This window comes from Artibeus jamaicensis, unplaced genomic scaffold (assembly GCF_021234435.1).
Source record: "Artibeus jamaicensis isolate MK-2021 breed Jamaican fruit bat unplaced genomic scaffold, CSHL_Jam_final scaffold_916, whole genome shotgun sequence".
In the NCBI taxonomy this organism is placed as follows: domain Eukaryota; kingdom Metazoa; phylum Chordata; class Mammalia; order Chiroptera; family Phyllostomidae; genus Artibeus; species Artibeus jamaicensis.
In genome coordinates this window covers 67,694,318-67,717,173 of record NW_026522059.1, presented here as the reverse complement: position 1 = coordinate 67,717,173, position 22,856 = coordinate 67,694,318, and the positions used below count along the sequence as shown (strand labels likewise).

General features: G+C 35.0%; 1 protein-coding gene across 1 annotated transcript in view; it reads right to left on the bottom strand.

Moving 5' to 3' along the window:
* Positions 1–339: 339 nt before the first annotated feature.
* CNBD1 (cyclic nucleotide binding domain containing 1) overlaps positions 340–22,856 on the bottom strand; it is a 310,447-nt gene continuing 287,930 nt past the window's right edge. Inside the window, exons 10-11 of the mRNA XM_037141383.2 lie at positions 2,575–2,684; positions 340–519 (exon numbers count right to left, since the gene is read on the bottom strand). Of these exons, the coding sequence (XP_036997278.2) occupies positions 340–519; positions 2,575–2,684 (290 nt within the window). The remainder of the gene's footprint in view (positions 520–2,574; positions 2,685–22,856) is intronic.

Here is a 22,856-nt window from a genome sequence, read left to right as displayed (position 1 = left end):
ACAGGTAGTTGCATAATTGTCCTTTTAATATTACTAGAGTTCTAAAATTTCAGATGAAGGCTTGAAAACAAGCTAGATACAGTCTATATACAGTCTAGATCTTCATATACACTTGATCTAGACTGTACATTGGCAGATAGTACACACTTGATTTGGAAATTAGAGATGTTTTAGTAATTTCAAATCAGTTTGTTGGAATATTTCTAATATATTCTAAAGTAGCATATGTTGTCTCTGTAAATAACATACATATCTACACCTATACTTACTTGAGTGTCCCAATTTCTGTGAAATATGTTCACTCTTGTCAAAAACTCCACAAATAAAATGGAATCACAGTTAAAATAAAAAGACACTTTTATATCTACCCAGTAGATCCTTATCTTCAATGACTGCCATTTCAACCTTGTCTCCAGTGATTACTGTGCATGGGAAAGGATCCTGAAGAAGAACACTAATCTCACCAAAGGACTCCTGCTTCTTCAGCTGACCCATATAAACAAGTTTTTTAATTTTTTTCTGTAAGAGACATAAATAATTGGTGTTTAATTAAACTACTTTTATATCATGAATAAATATTATTTCTATCAAAAATTTTGTTCATAAATCATTTTGGTGTGTGGTATTTAAAATAAATTGAAATTTCATGGAAACCAGAGAAAACATTTACTTTCACATATATTTAAATTATACTAGTCGAGTAGCAACTTGAAAGACAACTTCAGCATGCCTAACATAATTGAAAGTACTGTTGTTTAGTGCTGTGCAAATATAGTTTTTTAATCTGCCAAGATTTTAAGAAAATATTTAACTTATTCTGTTTTTTAAAGCTCTAAGATGCCATTTTTGTGAACTTAGCTTAGTACATTTTCATTGACACAGGAATGAATTAGTGAGCAGTAAGATTTAAAAAAGAATGAGAGGAACACACCAAGGCACATCATCATTATATTAGCCAAGATTAAAATGAAGGAGAGAATTCTAGAAGCAGCAAGAGATAAGGGGACAGTCACCTACAAAGGAGTTCCCATCAGACTGTCAGCTGATTTCTCAAAAGAGACCTTACAGGCAAGAAGGGGCTGGAAAGAAGTATTCCAAGTCATGAAATCCAAAGACCTACATCCAAGATTGATCTATCCAGCAGAGCTCTCAGTTAGAATGGAAGGACAGATAATGTGCTTCTCAGGTAAGATCAAATTCAAGAAGTTCATCATCACCAAGCCCTTATTATATGAAATGTTAAAGGGACTTATCTAAGAAAAAGAAGATAAAAAAGATGAACAGTGAAAGGACAGCAAACTCACAGTTATTAACAACCACACCTAAAACAAAAACAAACTAAGAGGACAGCTAGATTAGGAGCAGAACCATAGAAATGAAGATCACATGGAGGGTTAGTATGGAGTGGGAGAAGGAGAAGGGGGGAGAAGGTACAGAAAATAAGTAGCATAGATGGTAGGTAGAAAATAGATAGGGGTAGGGCAAGATTAGTATGGGAAATACAGAATCTAAAGAACTTGAGACACGTGGTCATAAACTAAAAGGGGAGTGGTGGGGGAGGGGGTGTTCAGGGTGGAGGGGAATGAAGGGGGGAATAGAACAACTGTAATGGAATAATCAATAAAATATATTTTTTTAAAAAAGAATGAGAGAACAAGAAAAAAGAGTATAGCCCTCAGAATAGGGCCATGATAGGAACTCTAAAAAGGGGTCCAAAGCCAGTATCTAACTTGAAGATTTGCCACTTTTTATAAACAGCAAATCTTTACACTGACTATAATTAGTACAGCAGAATTCAGTTAAGTTTACTTGATAAATTGAATTCATTGAAGACTACCTGACCAACTAAGTAGGCTTAGTTCTAACTTTTATATCATTATGCATTAATTAGTGTTTTGCCTGTTCTAGAACTTCAGGAAATGGGAATCACATAGCATGTACTCTATCAGTTTTGATGCTTTTGCCTAGTCTAATGTGTTGAGACATCCGCATTCTTGCATGCATCATTATTTCTTCTTGTTAGATATGGCATTCCGTTGTCACACTATGTTAGTGTGTCAGAACACACTACAATATTACTGCCTATTCAACTGTTGATGGACATTTGGATTACTTACAATTTTTGATTTATGAAGATTCATGTAGGGTTTTTTTGTAGGCATATAATTTCATTTCTCTTGAGTAAACATCTAGGGTAAAATTCCTGGGTGATAAGTTAAGTGTATTTTAGCCAATATGATATGCTTATAGTGATATCTTGTTTTGGATTTAATTAGCATTTGTCTGATGAATACGAATGTTAAGCATCTTTTAATGTGCTGATTGGGTCATTAGGCACTTTTGTCATTGGTATATTGATCACAACTCAATATATCTTACAACATACCTTATATTCTACCTTACAGCTGATCAATAAGGACAAAAGAACCCAACAAAAATGTCAAAAATAATTATAAATTTTATGTAATAAGACAAATTATAAATATCCAAAAAGCACATGAAAAGATGTTCAACATCCTTTATTCATTAGATAAGATTAATGAATTAAAGAGAATATATAAGTTTAAAACTTACCACTTTTTTTGACTGTAGTTTCAAAAGTCCTATGATATTTTTATAAATGTTACAATGTCCAGAACTGATATAAGCCACAAAAGAAATTATATTTCCACTCTCCACTATCACTGAAAAAAAGAGAGATAATTTATTAATTTACACATTCTTTTCTACAGGAAATTATTTTAGATATTAAGACAAAAAATAACATTATTCATTAATTATAAATGGTGAATAACTAAGGTTTCACCCCTTACTACATAACTGGCATGCTGAGACAAAAAAAAAATATTGCCCAAATGAAAGAACAGATCAAAGCTCCAGAAATTGAACTAAGCAATGAAGAGATGGCCAACCTATCAGATGAAGAGTTCAAAACACTGGTAATCAGAAAGCTCACAGAAATGGCTGAGTATGGTCAAAAAATAGAGGAAAAAATGAAGGCTATGCAAAGGAAAATAAAAGAAAGTGTACAGAGAACCAACAATGATGGGAAGGAAACTGGGACTCAAATGAGTGGTTTGGACCAGAAGGAAGAAATATACATTCAAACAGAACAGAATGAAGAAACAAGAATTCAAAAAGTATGGGGAGGCATAGCAACACTGGGGACAACTTTAAATGTTCCAACATCTAAATCATAGATGTGCCAGGAGAAGATAAGGAAGATCAAGAAATTGAGAACATAGTGAAGGAGAACATCCCAAATCTGAAAAGGGAAATAGACTTCCAGGAAGTCCAGGAAGCTCAGAGTCCCAAAGAATACGGACCCAAGGAAGCACATACCAGGACACATCATGATTAAGTTACCCAAGATTAAAGATAAGGAGAAAACTTAAAAGCAGCAAGAGAAAAGGAGACAGTTACCTACAAAGGTGTTCCTATAAGAATATCAGCTGATTTCTCAAAAGAAACCTTACAGGCAAGAAGGGGCTGAAAAAAAAAGTGTTTGAACCCATGAAAGGCAAGAACCTACACCCAAGATTACTTTACCCAGCAAAGCTATCATTTAGAATGGGAGGGCATATAAAGTGCTTCTCAGAAAAGGTCAACTTAAAAGAGTTCATCATCACCAAGCCCTTATTATATGAAATAGTAAAGGGACTTACCTAATAAAAATAAGCTTATAAAAATGTGAACAGTAAAATGAGAACAAAAGCCTAACTATCAACAACCAAATCTAAAAAACAATAACAAAGATGAACTAAGCAAACAACTATAACAAGAACAGATTCACAGAAATGGAGATCACATGGAGGGTTATCAGAAGGGAGGTGGAGGGGGGAAATGGGAGAAAAGGCACAGGGAATAAGAAGCATAAATTGTAGATACAAAATAAACAGGGGGAGGTTAAGAATAGTATGAGAAATGGAGTAGCCAAGAAACGTATATGTATGACCCATAAACATAAACCAAGGTAAGGGATTGCTGATGGGTGGAGGGGTACAGGGAAGAGGGGAATAATGGGGAGAAAAAAATGGGACAACTGTCATAGCATAATTAATAAAAATATTAAAAATTATAAATATAAAAAAGCTATTGGAATAAAACACACTTCAATTATTAACAAGATTGAAATTGAATTAAATTTAAATTAAATTAAATTAAAATGAATTAGGCTTATATTGATTAAATTTGTTATTTTCAACTTAATTTTTATTTTGTTCATTTTTCTGAAAATACTAAACATAACAGGGGTAATATAAATATAAAGACACATATGTATCTTTCCATGGTTTTTAAAGTAGACAAAACAACTTTTTGATAATTCAAAGTATTCATTTCATATTATATAAGAGTACATATCTACTCAGTCATAAGAAAATACAAAATACTACCATGTCATTACATGAATGGACCTTGGGTATATTATGCTACATGAAATAAGTCAGAATTAAGCTAAGGATGCTATGTGATTCCACTCATATATGTGATATAAAACTGAAACTTTTGGACACAGACAGTAGTGTAGTGGTAGCCAGAGGGAAGGGAGTGAGGGGAGTTTAGGAGTGGTGGAGTGTCTTCTGTCATGGTGACAGAAGATGGTGACTTTAGGTGGTGGGCACACAGTGCATTATACAGATCAAGTGTCATAGAAATGTACACTTGAAACCTGTATGATCTTATTAACCAATGATACCCCAATAAATTTAATAAACAAAATTTAAAAATTCATTTTAGGAACTAAAAATGAGTTATGTATAACACAAAAAATATTGATGTTATTAAAATAATAAGCTGGAGTATAGCATACCTCTTTTAAAATTATAGTTAAAAAGTGAGGTAACTAAAGAACAAGGTAACCATAAGCCAAAAAATAAAATAAAATAACCACCAACATACAATGGAAAAATACTTTATGATAAATCAAGTGGCATTTCAATACTTTTGCTGACATGTATATGAGAATATGTAATCTCCCTTTCCTCATATATTCAGAACTCCAAGTTTATAGTACAAAAATTAAAAGGTTATGATACTAACAGTAATCATTTATTTTGCTTAAATAAATTATTGTGGTAACACATATAATGTCTTATACTATGTTTCTTCCAGCCAAACAATGATATTACAAAGTTATCTTAAGATATCAAAGCACACTGTCTGTAGAATTCTGTGTAAATTGTACAGAAAAGGGAAATTTTCTCATAGGTTGACTCATAAAAGTAGAGTGATCTTCTTCCAAAAGGTTGTATGATGGTAGAGACTGCTTTTCTTCTTTCAGTCAATCGGTAAATCAATTGGAAATAACAAGACATGGAGCATACTGACAATGTCACAGGTAAGAAAGGATGCACTTAGACACTAATGAAACCTTTCTTCTCAATGTCTGCAGGGCTGCACTGCTCTAAGTTTTTACCTGAAAGCCAAGCCCTCTATGGACCACAGAGAAGCACCCATAATGTCAATGAAGGAAGGGACCTTGTGTTGAAAGACAGGTTACAACAAAGCTGACCCACTGCAGCCAACCTATGATGAAGCAATGTCATTCTTTTTTTCTATTTATTTTATTTTATTTATTTATCTTTAGAGTGGAAGGGAAGGAGAGAGGGGGAGAAATATCAATGTATGGTTGCCTCTCATGTGTCCCTCACTGGGAATTGGCTTGCAACCCAGACATGTGCCCTGACTGGGAATTGAACCAGGATTGTCTGGTTCGCAGGCCCCCACTCAATCCACTGAGCTACACCAGCCAGGGCTTTTCTATTTTTTATTAAATCATTTTTATTATTATTCTACTGGTCCAATTTCTCCCCATTTTCCCTCCTCTGCTCATCCCAATCTTGCTCCCACAGTCAATTCCCACACTGTTGTCCATGTCTCTAGGTCATTCATACATGTTCTTTGTCTAGTTCCTTCCCCTTCTTTCCACCATTATCGTCCTCCCCCTCCTCTCAGGTCACTTTCAGTCTGTTTCATGTTTTCATGCCTGTGGTTCTATTTTGTTCATTAGTTTATTTGTTCATTACATTACTGTTATAGGTGAGCTCATAGACATATGAAAAGATGCTCAACATCACTAGCCATCAGAGAGATACAGATGAAAACCACAATGAGATATCACCTTTCACCTCCCCAAATGGCCATTATTAATAAATCAACAAACAACAAATGCTGGCAAGGATGCAGAGAAAGGGAAATCCTAGTGCACTGTTGGTGTGAATGCAAACTGGTGCAGCCACTGTGGAAAACAGTATGGAATTTCCTAAAAAAAAAATAATAATAGGTCTGCCTTTTGACCCAGTGATTCCACTACTATAAATATGCCCTAAGTATCTCAAAACACTAATTTAAAAAATATATGCACCCCTATGTTCATAGTAGCACTATTTACAATAGTCAAGTAGGCTGGCTAATGTAAACAGCCTAAGTTCCCATAACAAGTCTATTGGATCAAAAAACTGGAGTATATTTATACAATGGACACAGCAGAGAGAAAGAATAAACTCCTATCTATTGTGACTTCATGGAAGGAACTGGAGAGCATTATGCTAAGTGAAATAGGGTAGGCAGTAAAAGACAAATACCATATGAACTCAGCTATAAGAGGAATCTAATGAAACCATGTCATTCTAAGAGTGATTGATTCTAATAATCTTAGTAGACAATGCATTGGAACTCTTTTCATCTAATCAATCAAGTTTAATGACAAAAGTGTATTTTGCCACACTTAAATTAAAATTTTTATTTTATTTATTTTTATTTTTAGGAAATAAACTTTCTAGACATTTATTTCCTTGGGTTATTAAATAATGTATTTATTTAATTGTTGTTCAACAACAGTTTTCTGTCTTTTACTCCGATTCCAGCCCACCTCCCCAATGCTCCCCACCTCCCTCCATTTCTACCCCCCTTAGTTGTTGTCCATGTGTCCTTTATACTTGTTCCTGTAAATCCTTCCCGTTTTTCCCCTGAAATTCTCTCCCCTCTCCCCTCTGGTCACTATCTGCCTGTTCTCTATCTCAGTGTCTTTCCTTATATTTTGTTTGCTTGTTTGTTTTGTTGTTTAGCTTCCTGTTAAAGATGCGATCATATGGTATTTGTCTTTCAATGCCTGGCTTATTTCACTCACCATAATGTTTTCCATGTCCATCCAAGCTGTTGCAAAGTGTAGGAGCTCCTTCTTTCTTTCTGCTGCATAGAATTTCATTGTGTAAATGTACCATACTTTTTTTATCCATTCACTTACTGATGGGCACCTAGGTTGCTTCCATCTCTTGGTGTAAATTGTGCTGCTATGAACTTTGGGGTGCATAGGTTCTTTTGGATTGGTGTTTTAGGGTTCTTAGGATATACTCCTAACAGTGGAATTGTTGGGTCAAAAGGCAGGTTCATTTCTAGTTTTCTTAGAAAAATCCCATACTGTTTTCCATAAAGGTTGTACCAGTCTGAAATCCCACCAACAGTGAACTAGGGTCCTCTTTTCCCCACAACCTCTCCAACATTTGTTGTTTGTTGCTTTGTTTATGATAGCCATTCTGACTGGTGTAAGGTGGTATCTCATTGTGATTTTAATTTGCATCTCTCTGATAGCTAATGATATTGAGCATCTTTTCATGTGTCTCTGGATCTTCTGTATGTCCTCCTTGGGGAAGTGTCTGTTGAAGTCCTTTTCCCATTTTTTAATTGGTTTGGTTGTCTTCTTAGAGTGGAGTCATGTAAGTTCTTTGTATATTTTGGAGATTATACCCTTGTTTGAGATATCATTGGCAAATATGTTTTTCCATATATTTGGTTCTCTTTTTATTTTCATACTGTTTTCTTTCCCATGCAAAAGCTTGTGTGTTTTTTTACTTTTTCTTTACTTTCTTTTATTATTATTTCTTTATTTTTAATTCTTTTTCAACCACAGTATTCTGTCTTTTACTCCCATCCCAGCCCACCCCCCATAACCCCCACTTCCCTCTCATTTTCACCTCCCTTAGTTGTTGTCCATGTGTCCTTTATACTAGTTCCTGTAAATTCTACCCATTTTCCTCTTGAAATCCTCTCCCCTCTCCCCTCTGTTCATTGTCCCCCTGTTCTCTGTTTCAGTATTGTTATTTCTATTTTGCTTGCTTGTTTGTTTTGTTGTTTAGCTTCCTGTTAAAGGTGGGATCATATGGTATTTGTCTTTTAATGCCTGGCTTATTTCACTCAGCATAATGCTCAGTAAATGAATGGATCAAAAAATTATGGTACATATACACAATGGAATTCTATGCAGCATGGATAGAATTGCAACAGCATGTATGGAACTGGAAAGCATTATGCTGAGTGAAAAAGCTTGTAATTTTCATAAGGTCCCATTTGTTTATTCTTTCCTTTATGTCCCTTGGTCTAGGGGACATGCCAGTAAAAATGTTGCTGGGAGAAATATCTGAGGTTTTCTTGCCAATGTTCTCCTTTAGGACTTTAATGGTATAATGGCTTATATTTAAGTATTTTATTCACCTTGAATGTATTTTGAACATTTAGGTGAAATGGAAAAATTTTTAGAAAAATATAATCTTCCAAAACTCAATGATGAAGAAGCAGAAAGTCTGAATAAACCAATAACAGCAGATGAAATTGAAGCAGTAATTAAAAAACTCCTGAAGCACAAAAGCCATGGACCAGATGGTTTCACAGAAGAATTATACAAAGCATTTAAGGAAGAGCTAACCCCTATTATTCACAGACTCTTCCAAAAAATCCAAAATAATGGAAGACTCCCAAACTCTTTGTATGAAGCCAGCATCATACTAATACCCAAAACAGACAAAGATACAACAAAGAAAGAGAACTTCAGGCGAATATCGCTGATGGACATAGAGGCTAAAATCCTCAACAAAATATTGGCAAACTGCATCCAACAATACATTAAAAAGATCATACACCATGACAAAGTGGGATTCATCTCAGGGATGCAAGAATGGTTCAGTATTCACAAATCAATAAATGTAATACATCATATAAACAAAAGCAAAGACAAAAATCACATGATCATATCAATAGATGGGGGAAAAGCTTTTGATAAGGTACAACACTCATTTATAATAAAAACACTCAGCAAAGTGGGAATACAGGGAGCATTCCTCAATATAATAAAGGCCATATATGAGAGAAAGCAAACATCATACTCAATGGGGAAAAACTAAAATCTTTCCCACTAAGATCAGGAACAAGACAAGGTTGTCCACTTTTACCACTTGTATTCAATATAGTATTGGAAGTTTTAGCCACAGTGATCAGACAAGAAAAGGAAATAAAAGGGAACCAAATCAGAAAGGAGGAAACAAAACTGTCATTGTTTGCAGATGACATGATAGTGTACATGGAAAATCCTATAGAATCTACCCCAAAACTGCTCCACCTAATAAATGAATTTGGCAAAACAGCAGGATACATAGTCAATATACAGAAATCAAAGGCATTTTTGTATACTAACAATGAAACAGCAGAAGGAGAAATCAAGAAAAAAATCTCATTTCATATAGCAACAAGAAAAATAAAATACCTAGGAATAAACCCAACCAAGGAACTACAAAACCTGTATAGAGAAAACTACACAACACTAAAGAAAGAAATCAAAGAAGACACAAAGAAATAGAAATATATACCATGTTCATGGATCGGAAGAATTAACATCATCAAAATATTCACACTATCCAAAGCAATTTATAGATTCAATGCAATACCTATTAAAGTACTAATGACATACTTCACAGACATAGAGCAATTACTTCGAAAATTTATATGGAACCATAAACGATCCCAAATAGCAGCTGCAATTTTGAGAAAGAAGAACAAAGTAGGAGGATCACAAGACCTGGTACCAAACTGTATTACAAGCCACTGTAATCAAAACAGCCTGGTACTGGCAGAAAAACAGGCACATAGACCAATGGAACAGAACAGAGAGCCCAAGTCTCCATGGTCAATTAACATTTGACAAAGGGGGCAGTAACATAAAATGGAGTAAAGATAGCCTCTTCAACAAATGGTGCTGGGAGAACTGGACAGCTACATGCAAAAAAATGAAAATTGAGCACCAACTTACACCATACACCAAAATATTTACTTGTTAATGTATTTTAAATATTATTAGGCCACATTGTGAGGAGCACTGAGAGAACATAAGGTGTTTTTTCACCTTTTTTATATTGTTTTTTAAGTATAATTGTCTCCATTATCAGAAATTTTAAATAGTACGGTTGCTTAGAAAAAAGTCATACCTATTGCCTGTGACAGACTTGATGTCCCCTCACTGTGTTTTCTAGCTTTACTGATTCAGTCTCTGGTTCCCATTCCCAGCAACTGCCAAAGATGTCAAGATAAATGTTGTAAACTCCTCACTGTTTCCTCAACATAGAAATATCCAAAGGATTATAACACAATTTTACTCGAAAAGATTTGGTCATGGACTATATAGATGAAATTTTATGTATTATTATTTAAAGGTCATATTCATTATTGTTCAGGAAGTGAAAGTAATTTGTATTTAAAATCAGGTTCTAGCCCTGGCTGGTGTAGCTCAGTGGATTGAGTGCTGGCCTGTGAACCACATGATTACGGTTCGATTCCCAGTCAGGGCACATGCCTGGGTTGCAGTCCAGTTCCCAGCAAGGGACTCATGAAAGGCAACCATACATTGATATTTCTCTCCTTCTCTCCTTCCCTTCCTCTCTAAAAATAAATAAATAAAATCTTTTAAAAATCAGGTTTTAAAAAGCCTGTTGAAACTCAGACTCATGTTCTAAAACCTGGCAAGGGTGTCCAACTTGTGGTCTTCAGCAATGATCCCCCAGCTGGTTGCATGTGGGAGGCCACTGATCTATACTTCTCTCTCACATCAATGTTTCTCCCTCTCTCCCTTCCTTCATCTCTGAAAGCAATGAAAAAAAAATGTCCTCAGGTGAGGATAGGAAAAAAGAAGAAATGCACATTTATGTGTAGACACCTATATGGCTAAATAGAGGCAGATCCTAAATAGAAATGCATATCAGAAGAACTAATCATTGGTTGTTTAATTTTCAATTCATGGCACATTGAAATTTGTCATTTTTGTAATGTATACTATATGTAAAACCCTCATGTATAGTAAGTAACTGTTACATTGCATGAGAAATAAAAATCTAAATGAACATTTCTCTAATCTTATAAATCTTTTATTTGCAAAAAAAGTTACATGCAAATTAATTATTGGTAGAGGAAATCCAGAGAGAGAGAGAGATGGAAGAATTTTTAAAATTTCAACATGCCTCAGAAATTATTGCAAGTAAACAACTTACCAAAATAATACATTTATAAAGTTTTTTCACATAAAATGGCAATGTATGACTCACTACCCAACAGGGCAGATAAAGAAGGGTTGACTTGGTATTAGATCTGGTTGTCCTTCTCTCTCCTCATTCTCCCCACATTTCCCACTCCATCTCCTAGTGCCCATGCTGGATAAATGCTCAGGCTCAAACCCTTCACAGGTGAAGAGACAGGTAGATTCATCCAGACTAGACTTCCAGACCCAAGGCCACAAAAGCCATACCCTCATCTCCACTGTCTCATGTCTCTTCTCAATGAGCTCAACCCTGACTTCCACTTCACCCTACAGTTTAACCTGCTATTCGAGGTTCTCACCCCACTCTGCTGTTTTCCATGGTTTTGTGACTAACATACCAATTTACTGATTTACTTCTCGTGCTTATTGTCTATTATAGTCTCTAGATCCATTGAGAAAAAAACCTTTATTTTTTGTTCACTCATGTATCTGCATAGTAGACACTCAATATACATTTGTAAAAATGAATGCAAAATCTCAATAATAAATTCCAATTTCCCTCAAAAAGTAAACTAAGCACATGAGGAAGTTCAAGATATGGTGGCTTTGATTTTTATGAAACTCTGAATAAAATATTTAACAATCTAAGGTTGTAAAAACCAACAAAAAATCTCAAAAGCTAGAAATAAAAAGTGAACAACCACATGATTAGAAACTCTGGACAATCTCCCAAAAGCCCAAAGGGAATACTCTCAGGGATGAGCTAGAAAAGCCCACCCAATACAGGAAGTCTGGAGAAATGTTCCACTCCTGGTTATAGTGCTGAGTGAAATGAAGCAAATAAAAAGAAAAGAAAGTCTCTGAAAGTGACTAACCATAGCTCCTGGTAGTAAGGCTAAAATACATACCACCTCGGAGACATTACATTTTATTTTGAATTATACTGTGTTATCCTAAATGCTTGCAGGGGGAAGGAAACTAAACCTATTTTCTTCTTATTTTTGTTCAGGTAGAGTTGTCTCTACTTTCCCCAAACCACTTTATCCCCACAACCCCCACCTCCCACCCTCAATCCTACCTACCCTGCTTTGGCTGTGTCCATATATCCTTTATAGATGTTCCTTGATGAACCTTCCCCTTCTTTCCACCATTGCCCCTCTCTTCACTCCCTTCTGGTTACTGTCACTTTGCTCTTTATTTCAATATATCTGGTTGTATTTTGTTCACTTGTTTGTTTTTTTGATTAGGTTGCACTTATAAGTGAGATCATATGGTATTTGTCTTTCTTTGCCTGGCATATTTCACTTAGCGTAATGCGGTCCAGATCCATCCATGCTATTTCAAAAAGCAGAAACTCCTTTTTCTCTGCTGCATAATGTTCCATTATATAAATGTACAACAGTTTTTTAATAGTTTTTTATTGTTGTTCAACTACAGTTTTATACCTTTTCCCCCTACCACTCCCCACTTGCCTTCCATTTCCACCCCTCCTAGTCATTGTCCGTGTGTCCTTTATAACTGTTCCTGCAAATCCTTCACCTTTTCTCCCTATAATCCCCTCCCCTCTCCCTTCTGGCCACTATCAGCCTGTTCTCAATTTCAGTGCCTTTGGTTATATTTTGCTTGCTTGCTCATTTTGATGATTAGGTTCATGTTAAAGGTGAGATCATCTGGTATTGGTCTTTCACTGCCTGGCTTATTTCACTCAACATAATGCTCAACAGTTACATCCATGCTGTCATAAACCATAGGAGCTCCTTCTTTGCTTCATAGAATTCCATTATATAAATGTACCATAGTTTTTTTGGGGGGTTGATGCATTTATTTACTGATGGGCATTTAGGTTGCTTCCTGCACTTGTGCTGCTATGAACATTGGGGTGCATAGGACCTTTTGGATTGGTGTTTCAGTGTTCTTAGGCTATAATCCTAGCAGTGGAATTTTCGGGTCCAAAGACAGTTCCATTTTTAGTTTTTTTTAGGAAATCCCATACTGTTTTCCATAGTGGTTGCACAAGTTTGCAATCCTACCAACAATGCACTAGAGTTCCCTTTTCTCTACAGCCTCTCCAACTCTGGTTTGTTGCTTTTTTTATGATGGCCATTCTCACTGGTGTGAAGTGCTATATCATTATGGGTTTAATTTTCATCTTTCTGATAGCTAGTGGTACTCAGCATTTTTTCATATGTCCCTGGACCCTCTATATACTGTCCTTGGAGAACTGTCTGTTCAAGTCCTTTGCCCAATTTTTAATTGTTTTGTCTTCCTAGAGTGGAGTCATGTGAGTTTTTTAAATATATTTTGAGATCAAACCCTTGTCTGAGGTATCATTGGCAAATGTATTTTCCCATACAGTTGGTTGTCTTTTAAAATTAGTACTGTTTTCTTTAGCCAGCAGAAGCTTTTTATTTTGATGAGATCCCATTTGTTTATTCTTTTCTTTATTTCCCTTGCTCTAGAGGACATTTCAGTAAAACTATTGCTGCACGGAATATCTGAGATTTTTCCTGCCTATGTTCTCTTCTAGGACTTTAATGGTATCATGACTTATATTTAAGTCTTTTATACAACTTGAATTTATTTTTGTGTATGGTGTAAGTTGGTGATTAAGGTGGGGTGTTTTTTTTTTTTTTTTGCATGTAGTTGTCCAGCTCTCCCAACACCATTTGTTGACAAGGCTATTTTTGCTCCATTTTCTGCCACAGCCCCCCTTGTCAGATATTAATTGACTATAGAGACCTGGGTTTATTTCTGGGCTCTCTGTTCTGTTCCATTGGTCTATGTGTGTGTTCTTATGCCAGTACCAGGCTGTTTTGATTACAGTGGTCTTAGAATAGTTTGACATTAGGTATTGTGGTCCCTCCTGCTTTGTTCTTCTTTCTAAAAATTACTGCAGCTATTCAGTGTCATTTATGGTTCCATATAAATTTTAATGTGTTTGTTCTATGTCTGTGAAATATGCCTTTGGTACTTTAATAGGTACCGCATTGAGTCTGTAAATTGCTTTTGGTAGTTTGGACATTTTGATGATGTTTATTCTTCCAATCCATGATCATGGTATGTGTTTCCACTTGTTTGTGTCTTCCTTGATTTCTACCTTCACTATTGTGTAGTTAGTATACTCAGCATTTCTTCTGAGTACAGATCTTTTACCTCCTTTGTTAGGTATATTCCTAGGTATTTTATTTTTCTTGTTGCTATAGCAAATAGGATTTTTTATTTGTTTCTGATATTTCATTGTTGGTATACAAAAATGCCTTTGGTTTCTGAATATTGACTTTGCATCCGCTGTTTTGCCAAATCCATTTATTGGGTCAAGCAGTTTTTTGGTGTAGTCTATAGGATTTTCTATGTAGAACAGTTTTTTTTTAAATCTACCCATTTACTAATGGGCACTTAGGCTGCATCCAGTACTTTGCTGTTGTAAATTGTGCTGCTATGAACATCAGAGTACATAGGTTCTTTTCAATTGGTGTTTTGGGATTCTTAGGATATAATCACAGTGGTGGAATTCCTATCCTAGGTCAAAAGACACTTCTATTTTTAGTTTTTTGAGGAAATTTCATACTGATTGCCACAGTGGCTGCAACAGTCTAGAGTACCAGGGTTCCATTTTCTCCACACCTCATCAGCACTCATTTGTTGGTTTGGTTATAATGGCCATCCTGACTGGTGTAAACTGGTATTTCATTGTGGTTTTAATTTGCATCTCTCTGAAGGCTTGTGGTGCTGAGCATTTTTTTCATGTCTATGGGCCCTCTGAATGTTCTCTTAGAATAATATCTGTTCATGCCCTTTGCCCATTTTTTATTTTGATTGCCTGTCTTCCAGATGTGGAGTAGTGTGGGCTCTTTACATATATTTGAAGATTAGACCTTTGTCTGATGTATCATTAGCAAATATGTGTTTCTATATGTTTCATTCTCTTTTCATTTTGCTGATGTTTTCTTCAGCCATGCAGATGTTTTTTTATTTTGATCAAATCCTAATTTTTTATTCTTTCCTTTATATCCCTTGCTCTAGGGAAAATATTGGTGAAAATAGTGCTGCATGGAATATCTGAGATTTTCATGTCTATGTTCTTCTCTAGGGCATTTATAGTTTCATGACTTATATTTAAGTCTTTTATCCACCTTGCGATTATTTTGGTGTATGGCACATGTTGATGGTGGAGTTTCATTTTTTGCATGTAGCTATGCAAGTCTCCTAACACCATTTGTTGAAGAGGCTATTTTTACTCCATTTTATGATCCTGCCTTCTTTGTCAAATATTCATTGATCATAGAAACTTGGCTTTATTTCTGTGCTCTCTATTTTGTTCCACTGATCTATGTGTCTGTTCTTATACCAGTACCAGTCTATTTTTATTTTATTTTGGACTTGTAACATAGATTGATATCAGGTATTGTTATGATCCTACTTTGTTCTTCTTTCTCAAAAGTGCTGAGGCTATTCAGGGTCATTAATAGTCCACATAAATTTTTGAAATGTTTCTTTTATATCTGTGAAATATGTCATTGTTATTTTAATAAGGGTTATGTTGAACCTATAAATTGTTTTAAGTAGATGGAAATAATTTTTTTTCTAAATTAATTAATATTCATCCCAGGCTTCGAAGATTTCCCTCACTAATGAGATTACTAAAAGCTCTCAATAGAATATATACAAATCCCCCCCTTAATATGTGTTTTCAGTGGGGTACTCAAAATTTTTATTCTATGGGGAAAATATAGTTGAACAAATTATGTTTGGGTGAACAATCCACAGAGAACTTCCTTCCGGGAAGGAGTGGTTGATCACCAGACAATTTAGTTGAAAACACTAGGAATTAATTAGATGTTTAATAATAAGAATTATATAATTACTGATTTCCAAATATATTTCTGATTTACTGATAACACCTTTATTCCTAGAACTGTGATAAATCTTGATATATACATATATAGAAGAGTAGTGAGTTAACTAGATTAGTAATTGTGTATATTTCATTTCAGTGATATGTTGTATATTAGGAAAAGTAAATATATTTGTTTAGTCTGACATGTGGAATCATGATTCTGTTTTCATTTAAAATGGCAAAGTGAACTTTACTAACAGGGTTCTTGAAGACCGAAGAGATCATCTAAGCTAATCTGCAAGAGACTCTTCTTTATAAATAGCATGAAGTTAATAGAAGAAAATTATTTTTACCTTTGTGTAGAAAAAGAAAAGTTTCTAACAATCTTATATTTTAATAATTAATTCTAACTAATCATGGTATTGTTCACTTAACAGTTATATACTGATTAGTTACTTCATTCTGGCCTTGCCTAACCAACTGAATTAATTTTAGTTCAATTACTTAAGCAGCATTATTTTTCAGAGATGAATAATTGCATACTAAATGGACTGGCCCAAGAAATTACACAGATAATCTGACACATTTATCATTTGTACCTAGTACACATAATAATTAAATTCATTCATTAATTGCAATAATGATTTTCTTCATTAATGGAATAATAATTTTGATTCAAGAGATATTCCACTTGACATATTCCAATGTAATCTGGGCTAGTATAGATAAATCATTTGTATAGAATGTATTACATGACTTCAGAACATTGATTATTTACATGTAAATTAGTTCAATAACTCTATATGATGTTTATGCAAAATCACACTTTAGTATACCTATTGATAACCCATTCTTAAATTTTGTGCATGATTTTTTTTAAATTTTTAATGTTTAATTTAAGGTGTTTTTTGAACATTTTCAAAATAACACATAAGTAGTAAAAGAAGTAAATATACAAGGTAGGAAGACGTTTAAGTATGTTTAGGTTTTAGCCAAGTTGGCTTACAATAACTAGATTTTTTAAAATTCTAATCAGAAGCTTTCACATTAGGGTATAAAAACATATTTTTTCTAGTTATTTTAAAAAATTTTTTACGTTATTGTTGTTCAATTATTGTTGTCTACATTTACCCTTCACCACTCCCCCACACATCCCACCCATTCCCACCTCCCTCCCTTGATTCCATTGCACATTGGTTTTGTCCATGTGTCCTTTGTAGTTGTTTCTGAAATCTCTTCCCGCCTTGTCCCCCATCATCACCTTCCACCTCCCCCTGGTTACTGTCAGATTGTTAATTCCAATGTCTCTGGTTATATTTTTCTTGCTTGTGCATAATATTTTGATAAAAAGTGTGAAAATTGTTGATTTTATTATTTTACCATTTTTCAAAACAAGTATTAAAAAATAATAAATCTTTTCTATTTTTAAATATAAAATATTGTCCATACTAACCAAAGCAATTTACAGATTCAATGCAATACCTATTAAAGTACCAATGGCATATTTCCCAGACATAGAAAAAACACTTCAAAAATTTATATGGAACCATAAATGACCTCGAATAGCAGCGGCAACTTTGAGAAAGAAGAACAAAGTAGGAGGGATCACAATATCTGATACCAAACTGTATTACAAGGCCACTGTAGTCAAATCAGCCTGGTACTGGCATAAAAACAGGCACATAGACCAATGGAACAGAACAGAGAGCCCAGAAATAAACCCAAGCCTCATGCTCAGTTAAAATTGGACAATGGGACAGCAACATAAAGTGGAGTAAAAAAATCCTCTTTAACAAATGATGTTGGGAGAACTGGACAGCTATGGGCAAAAAAAAAAAAAAAAAATGAAACTTGAGCACCAACTTACACCATACACCCAAATAAATTCAAGGTGAATAAAAGGCTTAAATACAAGCCTTGAAACCATTAAAGTCCTAGAGGAGAGCATTGGCAGGAAAATCTCAGATATTACATGCAGCAACATTTTCACTGATATGTCCCCTAGAGCAAGGTACATAAAAGAAAGAATGAACAAATGGAATCTCATTAAAATAAAAAGCTTCTGCAAAGCTGAAGAAAACAGTATTAAGATAAAAAGAAAACCAACTGTTTGGGAAAACATATTTGCCAATGATACCTCAGACAAAGGTTTAATCTCCAAAATATACAAAGAACTCACATGACTGCACTCTAAGAAGACACCCAACCCAATTAAAAATTGGGCAAAGGACTTGAAAAGATACTTCTCCAAGCAGGACATACAGAGGATCCAGAGACGCATGAAAAGGTACTCAATATCTCTATTTATCAGAGAGATCCAAATTAAAACCACAATGAGTTACCACTTTACACAGGTCAAAATGGCCATCATAAACAAAGCAAGAACAACAAGTGTTGGAGAGGTTGTGGGGAAAAAGGGACCCTAGTTCACTCTTGGTGGGATTGGAGACTAGTACAACCTTTATGAAAAACAGTACGGGATTTTCTAAGAAAACTAGAAATGAACCTGCCTTTTGACCCAACAATTCCACTGTTAGGAGTATATCCTAAGAACCCTAAAACACCAATCCAAAAGAACCTATGCACCCCAATGTTCATAGCAGCACAATTTACAATAACCAAGCATTGGAAGCAACCTAAGTGCCCATCAGTAAATGAATGTATCAAAAAACGATGGCACATTTACACAATGGAATTCTATGCAGCAGAAAGAAAGGAACTCCTACCGTTTGCAATAGCATGGATGGAACTGGAAAGCATTATGCTGAGTGAAATAAGCCAGGTGGTGAAAGACAAATACCATATAATCTCACCTTTAACAGGAACCTAAACAAAACAGTCAAGCAAGCAAAATATAACCAAAGACACTGAAATGCAGAACAGGCTGACAGGGACCAGAGGGGAGGGAATTTTAGGGGAAAAGGGGCAGAATTCACAGGATCAAGTATAAAGGACACATGGACAAAATTTCGGGGGGGCGGAATCAGAGGGAGGTGGAGAGCACTGAGGGGTTGGCTGGGCTGGGAGTAAAAGACAGAAAACTGTACTTGAACAATAATTAAATAAAATATATTAAATAATTAAATAAATATGGAATATTAGCCTTGGCTGGTGTGGCTCAGTAGATTTAGTATTGATTTGCAAACCACAGGGTAACTGGTTTGAGTCCCAGTCAGGGGACATGCCTGAGTTATGGCCAGGTCTCCAGTAGGAGGTGCAAGAAAGGCAACCACACAATGATGTTTTTCTTTCTCTCTTTCTTCCTCTCTTCCCCTCTGTCTAAAAATAAATGAATAAAATCTGTAAAAACATAAATATGGAATATTAATGCTTTTTCTTATTAGACTAAGTGAATGCTTTCATATTAATCCTCTTTTATAATACTATGTGTTGGTTATTTTGATACAATTGTTTTCCTCTTAATCTCATTACTTTTACATACCTAATCTCAAAATAAATTGTAAACCCATATATACTTCTATTATCATTTCTATTTTTATGTTAATAATTAGTTCATTTATAGTAATGTTTGCCACATGTAGGCTTAAATATCTAAGTTAACGTACTCTTGCATGTGTGCAGATTATTTCCTAAAACTTTTTATTTTTTAAAAAAAATCTAGCCTATCCCCCCATTGGTTAATGATCTTTCTTCTAATACACATTATAATCCATTCTCTTGCACATTAGTGTTGTGTATAAGTTAACACCTTAATAAAAACCAAACCAAATGTATAAAAAAGTTATTAAAACTTTGACAATAAATTTACAACACATGTCAAGAATGATAGAATATGTTTATATACAATGAAGAAATACCTCTAAGAAATTTTCCTAAGAAAATAACAGGTAAATAGTTAAGTATGTATTAAGTATTCAAAACTGAGCATGTAAGATATTTTAGGTGACTTAAATATAATCAATAGAAAAGTGTTTAAATAAATTATGATTATTTACAAAATATACCATGCTTCTAGTAAAATTTCTAATTTTCAAAACTGTTATTGACATGGAATATGCTTCTTTTATAATAACCAAAGAAAAAAAACATTCCATTATCTCTACACTATTTAAATTTGGTAGATATACAAAAACAACTTGCTTCTGAATTAAAAACCTGGAAAAATATAGGAAAAAATTAGCATTTGATATCTTAGAGCAGAATTACATATTACATATGCTTTATCTTCCATTTTCTCATAATGTATATATTGAGTATATACTATCTTCATGATTACATGCCTAGGAGCCTGTTGCTTCTCCAGAAAGCTCATGGACAGCAGAGAGAGCAGAGTACAACCAACTCCCTCCCTCAGCAGGTAGAGCATTGGTATCTACATCCAATACTTTTGTTTTTCAGCACAATGCCTGAAGGACTGGCTTCTGTTTCAACTCTTTCTGTTTGTGGATAGCCCCTAGCTATTTGAGGGTTGCTGAGAGCAAAAAATAACTGGATGGCATGTTGATACTTAATTTAGAGGACCAATGGTAACATAGCAGAGAGAGCAAGAGATTATGAGTGACCAGCAAATTCGTCTAATTAAAAATCTATAGGCACACATATGGAGAATACACATTGATAGAAAAGATTTGAGAGGGCCCTGATTCTCTAGCTGAGACAACCATTGAAAGTCTTTCCCTGTACATAGCCCATAAAGACAGGGAGAGGTGGGTATTTTTTAAAATGTGAATATATAAGCATCAAGTTACAAACATCATTAAGAAGGATGGAAAAATGACCCAATAGAGGAACAAAATAAATCTCCAGAAACCAACCCTGAACAAATGAAAGTATATGAATTAATGAAGAATGAATACAAAACAACCTTCCTCAATATGTTCAGCAAGTAAAAAAGCTAGTAGTACAGTGGACTAAGAAGCCACAGACCCTGCTTCTCTTCAGAGAAGTGGACATTACATAGACCAATTGCCTTTGTGAGAAACCTAGAAACCAGTTAAGAAGTTCCTATACCCCAGGAAAGCACAAAGCCAGCCACAAAAAATCTGGCAGAAAAATTCATGCCACTTTTTTGCTGGAACACCTCCAACATGACTGGTAAAGAGATCACCAAGTCCCAATTTATCTCTGGGTAGAGAAAGGAGTAGAATAGATATAAAATATTCTGATCTTTTGGGAGGAAGCCTGGGAAACTAATTTCTGTCATCTAAGACAGGATCTAAGCCTGGATCTAAGACAGGAATAGGTCCCACACTGAGATCCACTGAGAAACATGGTGTTCACCATGCACTAGAGGCTGCATACCACAAATACTGTGTGGCATTTCTTTGTAGGACTTAGCAACCTCTTCAATAAGGAGGTTACACGTGGAAGCCCAGTGAACACATCCCCAGGAAAGGCTTAAAAGATAATAGAATATCCATCTGGGATAATTGGGGAAAGCTGTCCATATGAAAAACAGTGAAACAAAGACTGGAACAGGCATTTGTTTTTCAAATCCAAAGTTTCAACTGACAATAACAAGACATACAAAAAAGCAAGGAAATATGGGTCATTCAAAGGAACAAATTAAATCACAAGAAGCTAACTCTAAAGAAATTGAGATATATAAATTAGTAGACAAGTAATTCAAAATAACCATCATAGAGATGTTCAATGAATTAAAATAGAGAACAGAGGAACAACTAAATTAAATAAGAAAAATGACACAGGAACAAAGTAAGAATATCAAGAGTAACAGAAGCTATGAAAAAGAACCAAACTGACATTCTGCAATTAAAGAGTAATACAACTGAATTGAAAAATCCACTAGAGGGACTTAACAGCCCTTGACCAGACGATACAAAGAATCAGCAAACTTAAAGATGAGACTTTTGAATTTACTGAGGCACAGGAGCAAAAGGAAAAATAATGAAAAATAAAGAGACCTAAGCCCTGGCTGGTGTAGCTCAGTGGATTGAGCGCGGGCCTGCAAACCAGACGATCGCGGTTCGATTCCCAGTCAGGGCACATGCCTGGGTTGCAGACCTGTTCCCTGCAGGACAGTTCCCAGCAGGAGATGCACAAAAGGCAACCATACATTGATGTTTCTCTCCCTCTCTCCTTCCCTTCTCCTCTGAAGGTAAATAAATAAAATCTTTAAAAAAAAAAAAAAAAGAAACCCTGGCTGGTGTAGCTCAGTGGATTGAGCGCGGGCCTGCAAACCAGACGATCGCGGTTCAATTCCCAGTCAGGGCACATGCCAGGGTTGCAGGCAGGTTCCCTGCAGGCCAGTTCCCAGCAGGGGATGCACGAAAGGCAACCATACATTGATGTTTCTCTCCCTCTCTCCTTCCCTTCCCCTCTAAAGATAAATAAATAAAATATTTTTTAAAAAAAAGAAAAAGAAAGAGACCTAAAGGACTTATGGGACACCATCAAATAGAACAAGATATACATTGTAGGAGTCCCAGAATGAGATGAAAAAAAGAAAGGGGCAGATATCCCATGCTAAAAACTTCTCAAATTTGAGGGAGGAAATGTGCATACAAAGTCAGGAAGCTCAATTCACTCCAACTAAGATAAATTGAAAAAGATTAAAACACAGACATATCCTTTTTTATTTTTTAAAATTCTCACTCAAGGATGTATTTGTTGATCCTAGAGAAAGAGGATGGGGGAGAGAGAAACAGATTGGTGGCCTTTGTACATGCCTCAACCAGGGATTTAACTCACAACCTTTTGGAATATGAGATTGATGTTTCAAGAGCCACCCAGCCAGGGCAA